The 18601-nt window shown below is 36.5% G+C and overlaps 1 protein-coding gene across 1 annotated transcript in view; it reads left to right on the top strand.

Moving 5' to 3' along the window:
- LOC150081150 (uncharacterized) overlaps positions 1-18601 on the top strand; it is a 421878-nt gene that overhangs the window by 200981 nt on the left and 202296 nt on the right. The window contains exons 10-12 of the mRNA XM_090380944.1: positions 3194-3303; positions 7544-7762; positions 10871-11024. Coding sequence (XP_090237070.1) covers positions 3194-3303; positions 7544-7762; positions 10871-11024 — 483 coding nt within the window. The remainder of the gene's footprint in view (positions 1-3193; positions 3304-7543; positions 7763-10870; positions 11025-18601) is intronic.

The raw sequence follows: 18601 nt of genomic DNA, 5'->3' as shown, positions 1-18601 counted from the left end.
TATTATTTTTTTTTAATTTTTGAAATTTTTTATATTGGTGTTGCAGATTGTGCTGGATTTTAAACAATTCAGGATTGAACAGTTGAAATAAATTAATCAGAAATTATTAGTTTATTTCAAGTTGTTCTGCATAAAAAGTCTTAGAGTAAGAATCCATAAGGGAAATCAACTTTTATTTTCTTAGTATATTTATTAATTTTGCTAACCCAATTAATTTTTTAGGCAGTGCTCTGCTCCTCTCTGTAGCAGAGTTAAGAAACCTAGGTGGTAACAACAAACCTCCAGGACTAACACAGATCACAATAGGCAGTTATCTATCACTTGAGCCTACAGGCACACCTTGAGAGAGAGAGATCACTTTCTGATCCCAAGGGACAAAGAACAGAAATATATTTTGAAATAATCACCTACTGTTCCTAATAATTTATTCTCAAATATGTCAACTAAAAGTGCAATTTCCTTATTTCTTATCCAAAATTATCTTGAGAATGCTGCTGGATCACCTAAAATAGTGAAAAAACTTCATTCAGGAGATCTAGTTATAAATATCATTAATTATAGACACTGCAAAGCCTTATTCAGACTTTAAAACTTTGTTAGTATTTCCTTTCTTCAGTCCCGAGTGGCAAGTAGTAATGTCCAATTGATTTTTCACAGAAAAATCAATTGGACCCTACTGATTTTGTTTACAGTTATTTTAAAATTAGACTAACTGTCTAAGTTTAAAATAAGTACAAGAGAAAGCCACTCTGATAATATTAATATCTTATGAATGAGTGGTACTACTCTATTCGTTTCTCCTTTTTTTTTTTTTTTCCAATTTTTTTTTCTAGAAAAAACATGTTATACTGCTTTAGAATAAAATCCATATTATTACATAATTTCAGTAGTAACTGAATCTAAACATAGCCTAGACACACTTGAAATATATAGTTATGCAGTCAAAGCAAAACTATACTTGTGTGTGTATATATATATATATATTTTTTTTTTGGAACATTATAATTTCTGATTTTATAAATGGAAGTGAGCAGTAAATTGAGTTAATAGTCACAGCAAGAAATTTAATGATAAGCATTTTGAGGGCTTTGTATTTAATTTAGTTTTATTGTGTCTAGCAGTGAGCTAGATGATTTTGTAACAACTGAGAGCAAAGAGGAGAAGAAATTATTGAAGATAAACATAAAAAAGGCACCCGGGGTGGATGGGATCTATCCAGCTATATTAAAGGAGGCAGCAAACCCTTAGCCATAATTATGAGAGCTTTGGACTCAGGGGAGGTATACATGGACTGGAGATGTGCAAATGTGACCCCAATTCACAAAGGACGATCAAAGGGCGACACAAGTAATTATAGACCTGTTAGTTTAACTTCTGTTCCAGGAAAATTAATGGAGACACTGGTTAAAGAAGCACTGCACGATCATCTAGACAAGACTTCAGTTATAGCTCAGACATAGCATGGATTTGTTCAAGGGAAGTTTTGTCTGGCTAATTTGATTGGATACTATGATGTGGTCACAAAGAAACTGAATGCAGGGAATAACTTTGATATCATATATTTGGCTTCCATGTTGCACATGGAAGACTGCTGCACAAATTGGAGCAGTGTGGCATTGGTGGCAAATTGCTGCTATGGATTAGGGATGGAGCGGGAGAAGACAGAGAGTGGTAATCAATGGACACTGCTCTTCATGGACTAATGTTATTAGTGGAGTCCCTCAGGATTCAGTATTGGGTCCATTATTATTTTTGGTATTTATGAATGATATTGATGATGGTATATCAGGCTTAATGTCCAAGTTTACAGACAATATGAAGGTTAGCAGTGTTGTTAAGGACCCTAATGACAGTTAGGGTCCTTAACTGTTGAAAAAGTTGAGCAGAGGGGTTAAGAGGTGGCAAATGAAGTTTAATATTGACAAATGTAAAGTACTACATATGGGAAGCAGGGACTCCAGTGTAACGTATCAATTCTGTGGTACTACACTGACAGTGGTAGAGAATGAAAAGGAAATGGAAATATGGAGGGTAATTGTGCAGGCAGATATGAAGTTTTCTGAGCAGTGCAGATGGTTTGTAAGAGTAGCTCATGGTATCTTGTCAGTGATATATAGAAATTTCTCTAGAGGGATAAGGAGGTGATTATCCCCTTGTATAAGGCAATGGTCAGGCCATACCTTGAGTACTGTATACAGGTCTGGAGGCCTCATTTTAAGAAGGATGTAGAGCTGTTGGAATAAGTACAGAGAAGGGCAACAAGATTAGTGAATGGAATGAAGGGTTGCTCTTATGAAGAAAGTTTTTCAGATTACAGTGTGTGGAGACTAGGCACCTGTGAGGTGATCTGATAGAAGCGTATAAAGCCTTGAATGGTTTGCGCATGCTCAATGCTTCTTCAATGAAGAGGATTCTTCCTCTTGCTCAGAATAATCACCTGAGAGGGCATAAATTCAAATTGAGGAAAGAGAGTTGTAGGATAGATGTGCAGAAGTTTGTCTTTAGCCCACGGGTAGTTGATTGGTGGAACAGACAACCATCCTTTGTTGTGGAAGTTGTCCCCCCCACGCACACACTGTCTTTTTAGTCTATCTCGACTAAGGATACCATAATCTTTTTCCCTGAAACTCTGGGTTTTCCTCCCACAAATAGACCATTCGATACAAGAAAACAATCTACCGCCACAATACACTGAAAATTCTTATCTTTAGGTGCCTTGGGGCAATATTAACCAACGCCAACAACAAGGTGTTACTTTTTCAAAAACTGGTGGATTCATTTCTGGTCTTTGGACTGTTAGAATATTAGTGCATTTCAAGACAAATAAGTTTAACACAGTTTTGTTCTCAAATGTCCATTTTCAGCTAATACTTCTTTTTAACATTTTTAGTTTCACTTTGCTTTTTTTCTGAGGATGGGGTTATCATTAAAAAGGAAAAAAATAAATTGCACATATTCTTACTTGTGTATTTATCAGTACTATAATTGCATTTCCATTGTTAATTTATTAAAGATTATTTATAGCTTGTTTCAACTTAATGTCTAAAATATTTTAAAAGAAACATTAATATTCCAAGGTCTTGAACATGTAATTTTGGTTGACACCTCTATACCTCTATAGAACTATTTTTTTTTTTTATGCTTTGTCTTTTTGTGCTAACATTGCTATGTTATTTCTCACATATTTTGCTAGGAGGCCCAACAAGAACAGTTGGAAATGAAAGTGGAATTATAATTTTTGAGAGTGAAGTTTCAACTGAAGGTAGACGTCCTGTAGTTTACCAGTGGCATTGCTATGATATGGTAACTATTTTTCATTAAAAGAACAACTTATTCATTTCTAAGGCAAACTGCTATACCAGTCTTTAATTGCTAAAATTTCTTGGCCTTTTTTGTTATTTTGAAACAGCTGACTAAGAGAATTAAATGATATTATCTTTAAAATCTTAAACAAACAATCTGAGGCATAACCTTCAGTCCTCAGTATCTGCTACTTGACTTCCTTAAAGACTTTATTCACATACATGATTGTTGTAATAAATTGGAGCAATGTGGTATTTGGGAGAAGGTTACTACTATGGATAAAGGATTTGGATTACTGCTATAGATTAGAAGCCTCTATATCCAAGTAGTCAGGAGTAGGAATGCAGTAGCACATGCTCTTTGAGTAGACTGGGGTTCAAGCCCCTGACTTCTAAATATGGCTGATCTGCCAACCTGTACTGGACTAGTGTGGCAGATTATAGTCCCTCTGTGTGAATTGTCAAGGAGGCTTCCATCCTGCAGTGGATTGACAATGGCTGCAATTTACTTTTTTCTTTAAGTGGTCCTTCACACTGTCCTTCAAGCTCTCATATAGGCCCATAACAATGCTGAGTTGTCGCCTGATTTCCTTACACTCCTTGCATTGCGCACACACAAAGACATCCCCCATGGCAGTATCATGTCCTGTACCCGACTGCTCCACAAACATCAAGCAAGTAATGCATTTAAATAGCTGTGATTCAGAGGGCAACTGCCCCCTCAATTCTCCCCTGAGCCACAGCACTCCCATTAGCTTGAGCCTTTTTGCTTTCCTGCTCTGGTCTGAGTCATGATTTCGATTTAATTTCAATAAAATTTCAATTTCAGTACAAATTAAAACCCTAAACTTATATACCAACACAGTTATAATGCTATATTTATGTTTCAGTATCGAGTGTTATCTATGAAATCCCTTTATATAACTTCCGTATCAAGTTAAGTATTAATTATTTATTTTTTACTAATTATTTATGTTACGTAACCCAAGTCGTTAATGTATAGTTAAAAGTACAATTTAATTGACAATGAAGTTCACCAAGATTAATTATCTGATTAATTGACAATATTATGTACTATACTATACTATATTAAGCTTATGCTATCTATTTCGAGATATTTTGTATCACGTAACAATGGCGGCAATTTACGAGCGGTAAACACGTGGATTTGATACCCTTTCTGATACTAAGTAATACCTACAAAATCTCTATCTAAGTTACTTTAAACTAAGTATCATAAATAGGAATATTGTTGTTGGGATATCAGAGACGTGGTGTTACACAGATATAAGTAATGCGGAACTGGAATTTGGGGAATACAATGTGTATAGAAAGGATAGACAGGACAGGAGGGGAGGAGGGGTTATGCTATTAATTAAGAAACACATAAAGTCCAAGGAAGTGAAGCCAGTCGACATCGATGGACAGGGCAGTGTCGAGTCAGTTTGGTGTGATATAAGCATAGGGAAATCAAAATTGAGAGTAGGAGTGTGCTATAGGCCTAATGACTCTGATGAGTATAATAAGATATTGTACAGGGAAATAGAGTGGGCCAGTAAATCAGAGAGTCTTATAATGGGGGACTTTAATTTCCCAGATATTGACTGGAATTTGTGGGTTGGTCACTCGCACACTAGCAAGGCTTTTGTGGATTTATTGGATGATTGTTTTCTACATCAGCATGTTCGTGAGGCAACAAGAGGGACAATACTCTTGATCTGATTATCAGTAGTGATTCTTCATGCATTAAGAACCTGCAGATAAATGAACCACTAGGTGGCAGTGAACACAGTGTGTTGAAGTGGGATTTACTCAAGGAGGTAACTACCATCAGAGGTAAAGGGAAGGGTTTTTGTTTTCGTAAAGGCGACTATGATGGTCTGAGACAGTATTTAAATTCTATACAGTGGGACCAACTGATGATGTTACCAACAGCAAACTCAAAATGGGAAGCATTCAAGGAACTAATCTTGGAGGCTACCAGGCTTTACATACCAACTAAGAAATATTGTTCAAGGTTTAGGCCTAAATGGTTGTCAGATGAACTAATGAGACATGTGGCAGAGAAGAAAAATGCATGGGATACATACAAATTAATGGGTGACATGGAAGACTATGATAGATATAAGTTGGTCTGTAACCAAGTCACAAAGGAGATTAGGCAGGCAAAGGCAGACTATGAAAAATCCTTGGCAAAGGATGCAAAGAAAAACAGAAAAGAGTTCTTTACATACTTGAACTCGAAAAGGAAAGGGATGAATCAGATTGGTCCACTGGATATTGATGGTTCAACAGTTGAGGATCCTGCTCAGGTGGCTAACAATCTAAACGAGTATTTTGCATCTACATTCACGCATGAGGAGTTATTCAGGAAGGAGAATGATGTAGGTAAAATAAACATTGGCAGTGAGCTGGATGATTTTGTAATAACTGAGAGGAAAGTGGAGGAGAGATTGTTGAGGATAAACATAAAAAAGGCACCTGGGGTGGATGGGATCTATCCAGTTATATTAAAGGAGGCAGCAAAGGAAGTATGCAAACCCCTAGCCATAATTATGAGAGCTTCTTTGGACTCAGGGGAGGTACCCATAGACTGGAGATGTGCAAATGTAACCCCAATTCACAAAGGAGGATCAAAGGCTGACACAAGTAATTATAGACCTGTTAGTTTAACTTCTGTTCCAGGTAAATTAATGGAGGCACTGGTTAAAGAAGCACTGCAGGATCATCTAGACAAGAATTCAGTTATAGCTCAGACGCAGCATGGTTTTGTTAAGGGCAGGTCTTGCCTGACCAATTTGATTGGATACTATGATGTAGTCACAAAAGAACTGGATGCAGGGAATAACTTTGATATTATATATTTGGATCTTAGAAAGGCTTTTGATACTGTTGCACATGGAAGACTGCTGCACAAATTGGAGCAGTGTGGCATTGGAGGCAAATTGCTGCTATGGATAAGAGGATGGTTGAGTGGCAGAAGACAGAGAGTGGTAATCAATGGACACTGCTCAACCTGGATTAATGTTATTAGTGGAGTTCCTCAAGGTTCAGTGTTGGGTCCGTTGTTGTTTTCGGTGTTTATGAATGATATTGATGATGGGATATCAAGTTTAATGTCCAAGTTTGCAGATGATACAAAGGTTGGCAGGGTCGTTAAGGACAATACTGACGCTATGCTGCTGCAACAGGATCTGGAAAGGTTGAACAGATGGGCTGAGAGGTGGCAAATGAGGTTTAACATCGACAAATGTAAAGTGCTGCATATGGGAAACAATAACCCCAGAGCAACGTATCAACTCTGCGGTACTACACTGACAGTGGTGGAGAATGAAAAGGACCTGGGGGTAATTGTGCAGGCAGATATGAAGTTCTCTGAGCAGTGCAGACGAGCTGCAAGAGTATCTCATGGTGTCTTGTCAATGATATACAGGAATTTTTCTAGCAGGGATAAGGAGGTGATTATTCCCTTGTATAAGGCAATGGTAAGGCCACATCTTGAGTACTGTATACAGGTCTGGAGGCCTCATTTCAAGAAGGATGTAGAGCTGCTGGAACGGGTACAGAGAAGGGCAACAAGATTAGTAAATGGAACAAAGGGTTGCTCTTATGAAGAAAGGCTTAAGTTTTTCAAATTACAGAGTTTGGAGACTAGGCACCGGCGAGGTGATCTGATAGAGGTGTATAAGGCTTTGAATGGTTTGAGCATGCTCAATGCTAATGGGATTCTTCATCTTGCTCAGAATAATCAGCTCAGAGGGCATAAGTTCAAATTGAGGAAGGACGGATGTCGGATAGATGTGCGGAAATTTGCCTTTGGCCAGCGGGTGGTTGGTTGGTGGAACCGACTTCCATCACTTGTTGTTGAAGTTGATAGCCTAAACAAATTTAAAGCTCATCTGGACAGGTATTTCGAACAAACGGAGGGGTGAAATGGGAGTGGGTTTTTTTTTTTTTTTTTTTTCTTGGCTGATGCTGAATAAGCTTGCTTTCTTGCATCATATGCCTCTGCTAATGCTAAATGCTAATGCTAATGCTAAATAGGAATATAAAGCTACTCTAGAAAATAAGTTAATATGCCAATTTAAGCTAATAAAACAGAAAATAAATCAGAAAAAACTCTCTGTTCCAGGAGCGGCAAAAATCTACGTCCGCACAGGCTGCTCTCTCGGTTTACTGAATAAATAATATTCAATATTGGATAGATTTAAAATGCTACTTTTTTTTTTTTTTTTTTGCAGAACAGTCAGCCATGTTATGATTACGATGAAAAGGCTGAGGACTCCCTTCTTATAACCAGAAAACGACAGAAAAAGTCTGTTCTTCACATTCAATCAAGTAGTTTGAAACCAGATCAGGAACTCACTTTTAACCTTCAGGTGTTTGATGCCAATAACAGTTTTATGGCTAGTACTGTGTCCTCAACTAAAGTTAAAGTTGTCAGAGGAAGCATACCTATGGTGAGTTACAGATTACTATTAAAATTTTAATATGAAGAAATTAAGTTGTTATATAATATTAATAATCATCTCTCTTAACTTTATGAGTAAAATTTAATTATACATTGATTGTGCTATGTTTGAAAAAATTTCAGTCATTATTCACCAAGCTTTTTTGATAATAATGTCAATTTAGAAAAGTAATGTGAGCAGCTCGCTTTTTCTATAATAATAACCACATTACTTTTGACAAATTCAAAGTTTAAAGTATTATGGCTGTTGATAATCCTTAAGTTTATTCCTCATTAAAAGCAGTTAACTTCTGCACAGCTGTGCCCAGTCTTGTATTCTAGACACAGTACTTATATCCTGGAGAGATTGTCCAAGGCTCGTGGGGTAGAATTTTTTTCAGCATGGTCTCTGCTTGCTAACAGGAGAGACCACGTCTACAGGGATTGGATGCACTTAAATAGAAAGGCTGCAAGAATATTTGCTGATGCTGTCTTGTCAGTGTTAGGTGGCTTGGAAAACTGTTACCTTGGGGGATTCACAGACTAAAATATTAACAGTAGCAAGAATCATTTCCACCTCTGCCTGTGGCTACTGTAGGTGGTCTAATTTGAAGTAAATGATTAAAGAAACACAAAAATACTTTTGGCAATGTATATGTTTTAAATTAGTACAATAACGGGGCAACTTGTAGCAGAGGCAAAGTTTCTTCTCCTGTGAATGATGCATTAACTAGGCAGTTTAAATCCAGCTAACACAATGAAAATGAATTTTGCTTACAGTATTTAGCTTCAATAAGCTATGTAGGGATGTACAGTAATATGAAAAGAATATTTTAGGATACCTTTTGTTCACTCAAATTTATATGTGGAGAAAACAGTACTTAGAATGCTCATTGGATGGACCTACCAATGATGATTTCTCTTTTGCAATTTTATTTTTAAATAGACACAGATGCTGACTCACAAATTGAATGAAATCCTGTGTAGTTTACTGTGTCATATTACATACTGCATTCCTGACACAACCTGACCAATTTCACACAATTTTCATACAGAAAATGCATGTACTACACCGAGTTTTATGTGTAGCATTGCCATTGTGTGTGTAATCTGATACTAATATGTAAGGGACTTCTGTTATAGTCCACAATATTTTTAAAAGTGTATCTGAATAGTTTTGGACTTTTACATTTCACTTAGCTTTTAATATGTATTATTAGTGTTCTTTTGTTAACTGCATTATATTGAGGGTATTACACAGTATGGAAAAAAATAATGAGACCGAATGAAAAAAAAAAAAAAAATCTAATGCAAGTATTTCTCCAGGAAAGGACATCAGAAAAGAATAGGAGTGTGACTGTGGAGTCCCCCAACTCAAACTATTTGGCTTAAAGTTACTTTTTTTGTATGGATGTTCTTTTTGTGCATTATATTTAATATCAGTCAGAAACCAAAGAATGGAACAAGACATCAAATTTTGTGTAAAGGTGGGGAATGATCCCACTGAAATGCATGAAATGTTACAAACAACTTATGGGGATGAGGCTCTGTCTAGAGCAAAACAATTTCAATGGTTTAAGGTTTTAAAGAGGGCAAAGAGGATGTAATAGACAATCCTCAAAGGGAGTGTCTGCTACATCATCTCTGCAGTCCTAAATTGGTGGAAAAAGTGCACATTAATTTAGCTAGAAAGTGAGTTAAATGTGAATAAGGAATTGGTAAGGTTAATTACCACAGGCTTGTGAAAAAGAAAAATTTGTGTGTGGTTTGTTCCACACCATATGTGTGATGAGGAAAAATCAGATGATTGGATGATTGCAGAGATTTAGTTCAAACAGCTGGTAGTGAACCTGGTTTCTTAAACAGCATTATTACTGGGGGCAAGAATTTGTGCTTCCAGTATGAACCTGTGAGCAAAAGACAAAGTGCAGAATGGTGATCACAAAGCTCACCAAGACTAAAACAGTTCATTTCCAGAAATATCAAAACCATGCTTATTGCATTCTTCAATCACAAAGGATTTCTGGTACAAATTCCTTAAGGGAATTTGTACCAGAAAGAACTGTTACCAGTGACTACTACTTAGAACTACTTATTTTTTTGAAGTATTTGTTGGGGAGAAGTGCGATTGGGTGTGACAAGATTTGGAACAGTCTGGTTGGTAGCTGTTGAATGACAGTGTGTCTTCTTACACATTGAGCAATGTGCAGACATTTCTGGTTTGTAGGCATGTTGCAGTGTTTGACCACCCTCCTGACTTGGCTCCAGCAGAATTTTCTGTTTCCTAACTTGAAATTGAAAGGACACCAATTTGAAAGATGTTGTTGTTTGGTTTTTAGGAGCATCAGCAACTAAGACCATATTGCTCCGGGAATATGCAGTGGTCATTCCCTGACCTTTCCACATCCTCCATATTTAGTGGTCATGGGCTCGAACCCCGGTCTAATCAAGAAGCGTATGCTATGCACTGCTGCTCCTGCCCACCTGGCTATGGAGGTGCCCAATTTGAAAGAACATTGAAAGACAGTTGAGGACATTAAGATTGAATAAAAGGATTCAATTTATTTGACAGTTTCAATAAAAAGATTCAATTTATTTGACAGTTTCAATAAAAAGATTCAATTTATTTGACAGTTTCAATAAAAAGATTCAATTTTAGCATTAGCATTAGTAGAGGCACATGATTCAAGGAAGCAGACTTATACAGCATACTTTATATAAGCTTATACACATAATTTGTTTATGACATTTAGAATAATGTGACTGCAGAAAGAAATAACATCACAGAGGGTAAGTTTTCCTTGTTACAGTGTTTATACAAAGCTTGTATAAACACTGTAACAAGTGTACCATCACTTTGGGACTATTTTGAGGGCAACAAGAAACTATTTTCTTTATCTATATTTTGCCTTATTGAAATCTGGCTTGTTTACTTTTTTGGCACACTGCATATGTTTGCTCTTTTATTCTTTCTAAAGTTTTTGTAGAATTTTAATTATTTCTTACATAATAAGATTGTTTTATTTTGTACCAGTAAATTTTCATTTTATTTATTTTTTATTTATTTTTTTTACCTTTTTTCCTTTTAACGTATATATTTTTAATCAAAATTATACAGGTTATACTGCAGTCAGTAAAAGCTCAAGGAAGAATAATAAAAGAACCCAACAAAATTACAGGAGCTTACAGTGTTCCAGCAAGATCTGCTGTTGTTATACATGCCACAATATCATCCAAAAAAAAAATCAGAGCTGTAACTTGGGAAATTCAGAGTAAGTAAATCATCATTATCATCATCAACAGTTTCAAATTTTATTGTGTAGGTCAACCATCACTGATGAATTCTACAGTACAATTATTATACAGTAAGGTAATACTTTACCTGAGTAGGTTGTGCAACTGTGAGCTGATAAATTTTTTTTTAAATTTCAACAAGCTCATGATAAAACAACTCTTCATTGTATAGAGGTAAAAAAACATTTCATTAATTAAATGCTTTCTGTAGAATTATAATAAAGAATTATATGTATAAACTTCATAAACTGTACATTACATATCCCTGTCTTGGGGACTTCATCGTTATAGTATGGGATTAGAATAAACAGTTATGTTACTATAATTTTGAGATTACATGATAAACACCAAGTGCCCATTTTTATTAACTCTTTTCATGAAATGGAGTGCTCCATTAACAGTATCACAGGTTTCTTTTTTGGCATGGTGGTTGACATAAAACTCACTGGTACGAGTAGTGCAGAAACTTCAACTCTGCTAGAATTTTCGTGAAGATTAAGTCTTGGGTAGATCAAGCATGGTTCATTAACCAAATAATATCCAGTGAGTGGTAATCCTGTGGTCAGAAACAACCCATTTCCAAAAAGAATATAGCGAGTCGAAGTATTTTGTACTAATCGATGCTGGCCAATTTCTTGTGCAATATAACCTGCATGTACATAATTTACATGGTTCTAAATATAATTATTTTATTACAATGAATGATGAGTTGTCTGGATTCATTATTTTTTACTAACTTTTTCATAGACTAAGAATAATTACCTGAAACGAATGCATGATAAAAAGAGAAACAGGAAACCAAAGTTAAGGTAGTTGAGAATAAATACATTTGACAAACTTAGTAATCACGAGAAGCATTGATATTGGATATTCTGAGGTCCACAGAGCAATACCTCACACACAATCCCAGCAAAAAATCTAAAAGAAACAAAAGCTCATCTACAAAAAAAGATTTAAAACTCATAAAAACTCTTCATCATTCCTTTCACAAATATATAGGAATAATAGTAGTATTAGTAAATTAATAAGAAGAGTTTACCTCAATATAGTACGTGGAACACTTCCGTATGATACCCTCCAGAAATTAAAACGGAAAAACGAAAAAATCGACAACTTACCGGTACATTAAAGTAAAATATAAATAATTAAATAATTAAAGTAAAATATAAATAATTAAATAATCAATTTAACACAATTAAAATTCAAATTAACGCAATTAAAAGAATCTAACGAAAAAATCGTTTTGAATATTTTCGTTAGATTCTTTTAATTGCGTTAATTTGAATTTTAATTGTGTTAAATTGATTATTTAATTATTTATATTTTACTTTAATTATTTAATTATTTATATTTTACTTTAATGTACCGGTAAGTTGTCGATTTTTTCGTTTTTTCCGTTTTAATTTCTGGAGGGTATCATACGGAAGTGTTCCACATACTATATTGAGGTAAACTCCTCTTATTAATTTACTAATATTATTATCAACGTAGAACATATTGAGTATTACAGCTCTGATTTATACTATCTAATAGGAATAATAATATACAAATGCTTTTGATACTGTTGCACATAGAAGACTCCTGTTAATTTCCAAGTTTGCAGATAATAAGAAGGTTGGCAGGGTTGTTAATGAAGGACAACAAGATTAGTGAATGGAACAAAAGGTTGCTCTTATGAAGAAAGGCTTAAGTTCTGCAAATTACAGTATCTGGAGGCATCTGCAAAGTGAACTGATTGAGGTGTATAATGGTTTGAGCAAGCTGATGGGATTCTTCCTCTTGCCCAGGTTAACCGTCTGAGGGGACATAAATTTAAATTGAGGAAAGACAGTTGTAGAATATATGTGCAGCAATTTTCCTTTAGCCAGTCGGTTGTTAATTGCTGGAATAAACTTCCATCTGTCTTTGTAGAAGTTGACAAATTAAATAAATTCAAAGCGGAACTAGATAAACATCTGGAGCGAATGTATGGGTGAAATGGGAAGGGTTGTATTTTTTTTTTTTTTCGTCAATGCTGTATAACAGGATCTAGAAATGTTGAGCAGATGGGCTGAGAGGTGAAGTTTAACCTTTATAAATATAAAGTACTGCATATGGGTAGCAGTAACCCCAGAGAGTAGTAACCCCTCAGTGTAGTACCAACTGTGTGGTACTACACAATAGGGCAGTGGAGAATGAAAAAGACCTGAGGGTAATTGTGCAGTCAGATATGAAGTTTTCTGAGCAGTGCAGACAGGTACAAGAGTAGCTCATAGTGTCTTATCAATGATATACAGGAATTTTTCTAGTGGGGATGAGGAGGTGTTATACCCTTGTATAAGGCCACGGTCAGGCCACACCTTGAGTACTGTTTACAGGTCTGGAGGCCTCATTTTAAGAAGGATGTAGAGCTGGAATGAATACAGAGAAGGGCAATGGGATTGGTGAATGGAACGAAGGTTTGATATTACCAACTTACATCATTAAGTTCTGTAAATTTCAGCATCTGGAGACTAGGCACATTCGAGGTGATCTGAATGAGGTGTATAAGGCCTAGAATGGTTTGAGCAAGCCAACTGCTGATGGGGGGGATATAAATTCAAATTGTGGACAGTTACAGAATAGATGTATGGATGGTTGATTGTTGAAACAAACTTCCATCTGTCGGAATGATTGTTGTTGTTTGTTTATTTGGTTTTTAGGAGCATTAGCAACTAAGGCCATATTGCTCTGGGGATATGCGGTGGTTGTTCCCTGACCTTTCCACATCCTCCGTATTTAGTAGGCATGGGCTCGAACCCTGGTCTAATCAGGTAGTGTGTGCTACGCACCACTGCTCCTGCCCACCTGGCTACAGAGGCGCCATGGAGGTCAGCAACTTAAATAAGTTCAAGGCAGAACTAGACAAACATTTGGAGTGAATGGATGGGTGGAATGGGAATGTTTTTTTTTTTTTTTTTTTTTTTTCCCCTGATGCTATATAAGCTTGCTTTCTTGCATCATATGCTTCTGCTGATGCTAATATATAGCCTTTGTTCTAATCTCAGTGATGTCTGTGTGTGTGTTTTTTTTTTTTTTTTTTAGTGAAACCTCCAAATACAAGAGGTATTAGAACCTATAGTAAGTACCATGCTTGGATTGGAGGTTGAGAAGACAAAATAAGATATTTGTTGACATTAGACTTTAACTTCTGTAGACTGCCAATTTCTTCTCCAGAAAACGGCAGTTGAATGAATAAACAAGGAAGATAAAAAGTTGGTTCTGTGAATTTGAAGTTGGACAGTAAATGAATGTTGTCTGATGGTGGCTCATGTTTGGACTGTTTTGAAAGAGATCGGGAATTATAGAATCCAATTCAGAAGAACAGTGCCCATGGAAGTATATGCAGAAAAGGCATGCAGCAGAAAGAGTATGTCTATGAGACAGCAAGTGGGGAGAGACTGTTAGTCATTAATTAACCTAACAGCCCTCTTCTGAATGGAATCTAGAAGCCTGAGAGAGGTTTTGGGGTCACCTCCCCAGATGTGGGAACAATATTCCATGGTAGGGCAGATTTGTGATTTGTACAGAGTGAACAGCTGTTTGGAAGAAAAGTAACGCCAAGAGCAAAAGAGAAAACCAAGTTTTTTAGATGCAGAGGAAGCAATATTTGTAATGTGCTTGTGCCAAGAGAGATTAGAAGTCAGGGTAATCCCCAAAAGAGATATATCATTTTGCCCAGAAATCGGAGTGTCACCAAAGATAAGCATAGGATAAGCATAGGAGCAGAAGAATCCTTTTTGCGAGATATAAGACAAGACTGAATTTTAGAAGGATTGAAATCAACTAAGTTGTCATTGCCCCACTGGAGAATTATCTGAAGATTGGTATTTAAGAAATTGATAGTGGATATTCGAGAAGTTGAAGCTAATTGAGCAGGGCAAGGTTTTTCAAAATGGAAAGCAGAATGCAATGTGCTATCATCAGTAAATCTATGGATAGGTTCCCAGTCAATGGAAGAAGGTCATTAATATACAAGAGGAAAAGAGTGGGGGGAAAGAACTGAACCTTGGGGGACACCGGCATTAGTAGAGGAATTAGAAGACAGAGAGCCATCTACCATCACCCTCAGTGAGCGATCAGAGAGAAAACTGAATAACTAATTACAAAAAACAGTTGGAAAACCATAAGATGGAAGCTTGTTTAGAAAAACTTTATGCCAAACCTTTATGCTTGTGTTTCAGCAAATGTTTCCATTGAATTTGTCCATAAATTGGTAACATAAGTCAGATTATCACCAGTGGATCGACACTGATGGAATCCTGTCTGGCGATCATTGATCAGACAGAAGGTTTCAAAGTTGTTTAAGAGTTGATGGTTAATTGGTTTCTCCATTACTTTAGAAAGAGTAGAAGTGATTGCAATGGGATAATAATTCGATGGGAGGGATTTGTCACCCTTTTTTAGGAACTGGCTGGATATGAGCAAATTTTCAAGCAGAAGGAAAAATGCCTTTGGAATAAGAAAATGAAAAAACTTGGCAAAGAACAGAAGTAACTTCAGGAGTGCAGGTTTCGAGAACACGTGGAGAAATAGCATCAGGACCTGGAGCTTTCTTTGCATCAAGATTCGTCAAAATCCTTCTGACATCCTTTTGACAGAAGGCCACAGGAGGCATTGGATGGAGCATGTTGGGAATGGTGGGAAGTGTTTTACCAAGATGATTAATACATGAGTTGGAAGAAAAATGGGATGCTAGCAGGTCAGTTTTATCCTTGGCTGAAGTGACAACAGAACCATCTGGTTTGGATAGAGGTGGGAGCAAAGATGGGCGAAAGTTGCGGCCAATAGCTTTGACAAGAGACCAGAATGCTCGGCTACCATTAGGAAAAGAAGAAAGTTTTCTGGTTCCACCTACATCTGAAAATCACACTCATTTTTTGTGAAGGAATCACAATTAATGGTTGCTTCAACCACTACTCACTTCAGTTTCAATAATTATTCAACCACTACTCACCTGTTTCCCTAATTATGCTTCATTATTATTATTAATATTGGCAAATGATGCAAGTTAATAAGCTTTTACAGGATTTGCCAAAATAAAAAAAATAAAAAAAACTACCCACTTCATCCGTCCATCCCATCTAATGATATGTGTAATTCTGCCTGAAATTTATTCAAACTATGTGCTTCCATGACACCAGAGGGTAGTTTTTTCCAACAATTAATTACTCTCTGGCTGAAAGAATGTTTCACACATCTATCTTGCAGCTAACCTTTTTCAATTTAAGTTTATATCTCCTTTTGTGTGTTGGCTCAGAAAGATTAGATTGCCATTATCATTAAGTTTACTCAATCCATTTAAAGCCTTTAACACTTTGAAGTCTCCTCATAAGTTTTTTTTTTTTTTTTTTTTTGATTTGGTAGTTGTTGGCGCATCGGCTTCTGTGGCCATATTGCACCTCCCAAGGTTTTTGCAGTACTTTGATCCAAGCCCGAGGCGGGAATCGAACCCGCGACCTTTGGGTTGCCGGGCAGGTACTTTACCCACTCGGCTAGCCCGGTCGGCTTCCTCATAAGTACCTAGTTTCCAAGTGCTGTAGTTTGCAGATGCAGAATCAAAGTCTTTTGTAGTAGAAGTGCCTCCTTTGTTTTCTTGACTGATCTGGTTGTCCTTCTCTGCATCCATTCCAAGAGATTCACATTTTACTTAAAATGAGGCTTCAAGACTTGTTGAAAATAATGAAGATTTTGATGAAGGTGATAGGGTATAAATTTTTTAGATGATACAAACGTTTGCAGGATGGTTAACCATCCAGGCAGTAATCAGAGTAAGCTACTGAAAAAAAGGCAGTTAATGTTTAACATTGACAAATGTGCTCTATATGGGTTACAGTAATTTCAGATTAACATCCCAACCGTATGGTAAAGTTAGCATTAGTAGAGGCATATGATGCAAGAAAGCAAGCTTATGCAGCATCATCCAAAGGAAAAAAAAAAAAAAAAACGCTCCCATTTCACCCCTCCGTTCATTCCAAATACCTGTCTAGCTCAGCCTTAAATTTTTTTAGGCTATCAACCTCCACAACAAAGGATGGAATTTTGTTCCACCAACCAACCACCCGCTGGCTAAAGGCAAACTTCTGCACATCTATCCTACATCTGTGTTTCGTTAATTTGAATTTATGCCCTCTCAGGTATATTTTTCTGAGCAAGAGGAAGAATCCCATCAGCATTGAGAATGCTTAAACCATTCAAGACTTTATACACCTCAATCAGATCACCTCACAGGTGCCTACTCTCCAGACACTGTAATTTGCAAAACTTAAGCCTTTCTTCGTAAGAGAAACTCTTCGTTCCATTCACTAATCTTCTCCTTATCCCTGCTAGAAATATTCCTGTATATCATTGACAAGACACCATGAGCTACTCTTGCAGACCATCTGCACTGCTTAGAAAACTTAATATATCTGCTTGCAATTACCCTCAGGTCCTTTTCGTTCTCTACCACTGTCAGTGTAGTGTCACAGAGTTGATACGTTACTCTGGGGTTACTGCTTCCCATACGTAGTACTTTACATTTGTCAATGTTAAACTTCATTTGCCACCTCTCAGCCCATCTGCTCGACTTTTATAGATCCTGTTGCAGCAGTGTACTGTCATTAGTGTCCTTAACAATCCTGCCAACCTTTGTTTCGTCTGCAAACTTGGACATTAAGCTTGATATACCATCATCAATATCATTTATAAATACAGAAAAAAACAATGGACCCAACACTGAATCCTGAGGGTCTCCACTAATAACATTAGTCCACGATGAGCAGTGTCCCTTGATTACCACTGTCTTTCTTCTCCCATTCAACCATCCCTTTATCCATAGCAGCAATTTGCCTCCAATGCCACAGTACTCCAATTTGTGCAGCAGTCTTCCCTGTGCAACATTATCAAAAGCTTTTCTAAGATCCAAATATATAATATCAAAGTTATTCCCTGCATCCAGTTCCTTTGTGACCACATCATAGTATCCAATAAAATTGGTCAGGAAATACTTTCCCTTAACAAAACCATGCTGTGTCCGAGCTATAACTGAAGTCTTGTCTAGATGATCCTGCAGTGCTTCTCTAACCAGTGGCTCCATTAATTTTGGTGGAACAGAAGTTAAACTAACAGGTCTATAATTAGTTGTGTCACCTTTTGATCCACCTTTGTGAATTGGGGTCAAATTTGCACATCTCCAGTCCATGGGTACCTCCCCTGGGTTCAAAGCTCTCATAATTATGCTAATGGTTTGCTTACTTCCTTTGCTGCCTCCTTTAATATAACTGGATAGATCCATCCACCCAGGGTACCGTTTTTATGTTTATCTTCGATAATTTCTCCTCCACTTTCTTCTCAGTTATTACAAAATCATCTTGCTCACTGCCAGAGTTTAATTCACCTCTGGCATTCCCCTCTCTGAATAATAACTTGATATATTAAAAGACCTGATAATAATTGTAGTAACCTGGTAATAGATGTGAAGCTATATGAGCAATGCAGACAGGCTGTCAGGATAACTCATGGAGTTTTGTCAATGATATACAGGAAAATTGTTAGC

The sequence above is a fragment of the Mastigoproctus giganteus genome, chromosome 9 (assembly GCF_048544385.1).
Source record: "Mastigoproctus giganteus isolate SK-2022 chromosome 9, ASM4854438v1, whole genome shotgun sequence".
NCBI classification, from domain to species: Eukaryota; Metazoa; Arthropoda; class Arachnida; order Uropygi; family Thelyphonidae; genus Mastigoproctus; species Mastigoproctus giganteus.
Note: the sequence above shows the minus strand (reverse complement) of the source record. Positions and strands in the feature narration are given on the sequence as shown.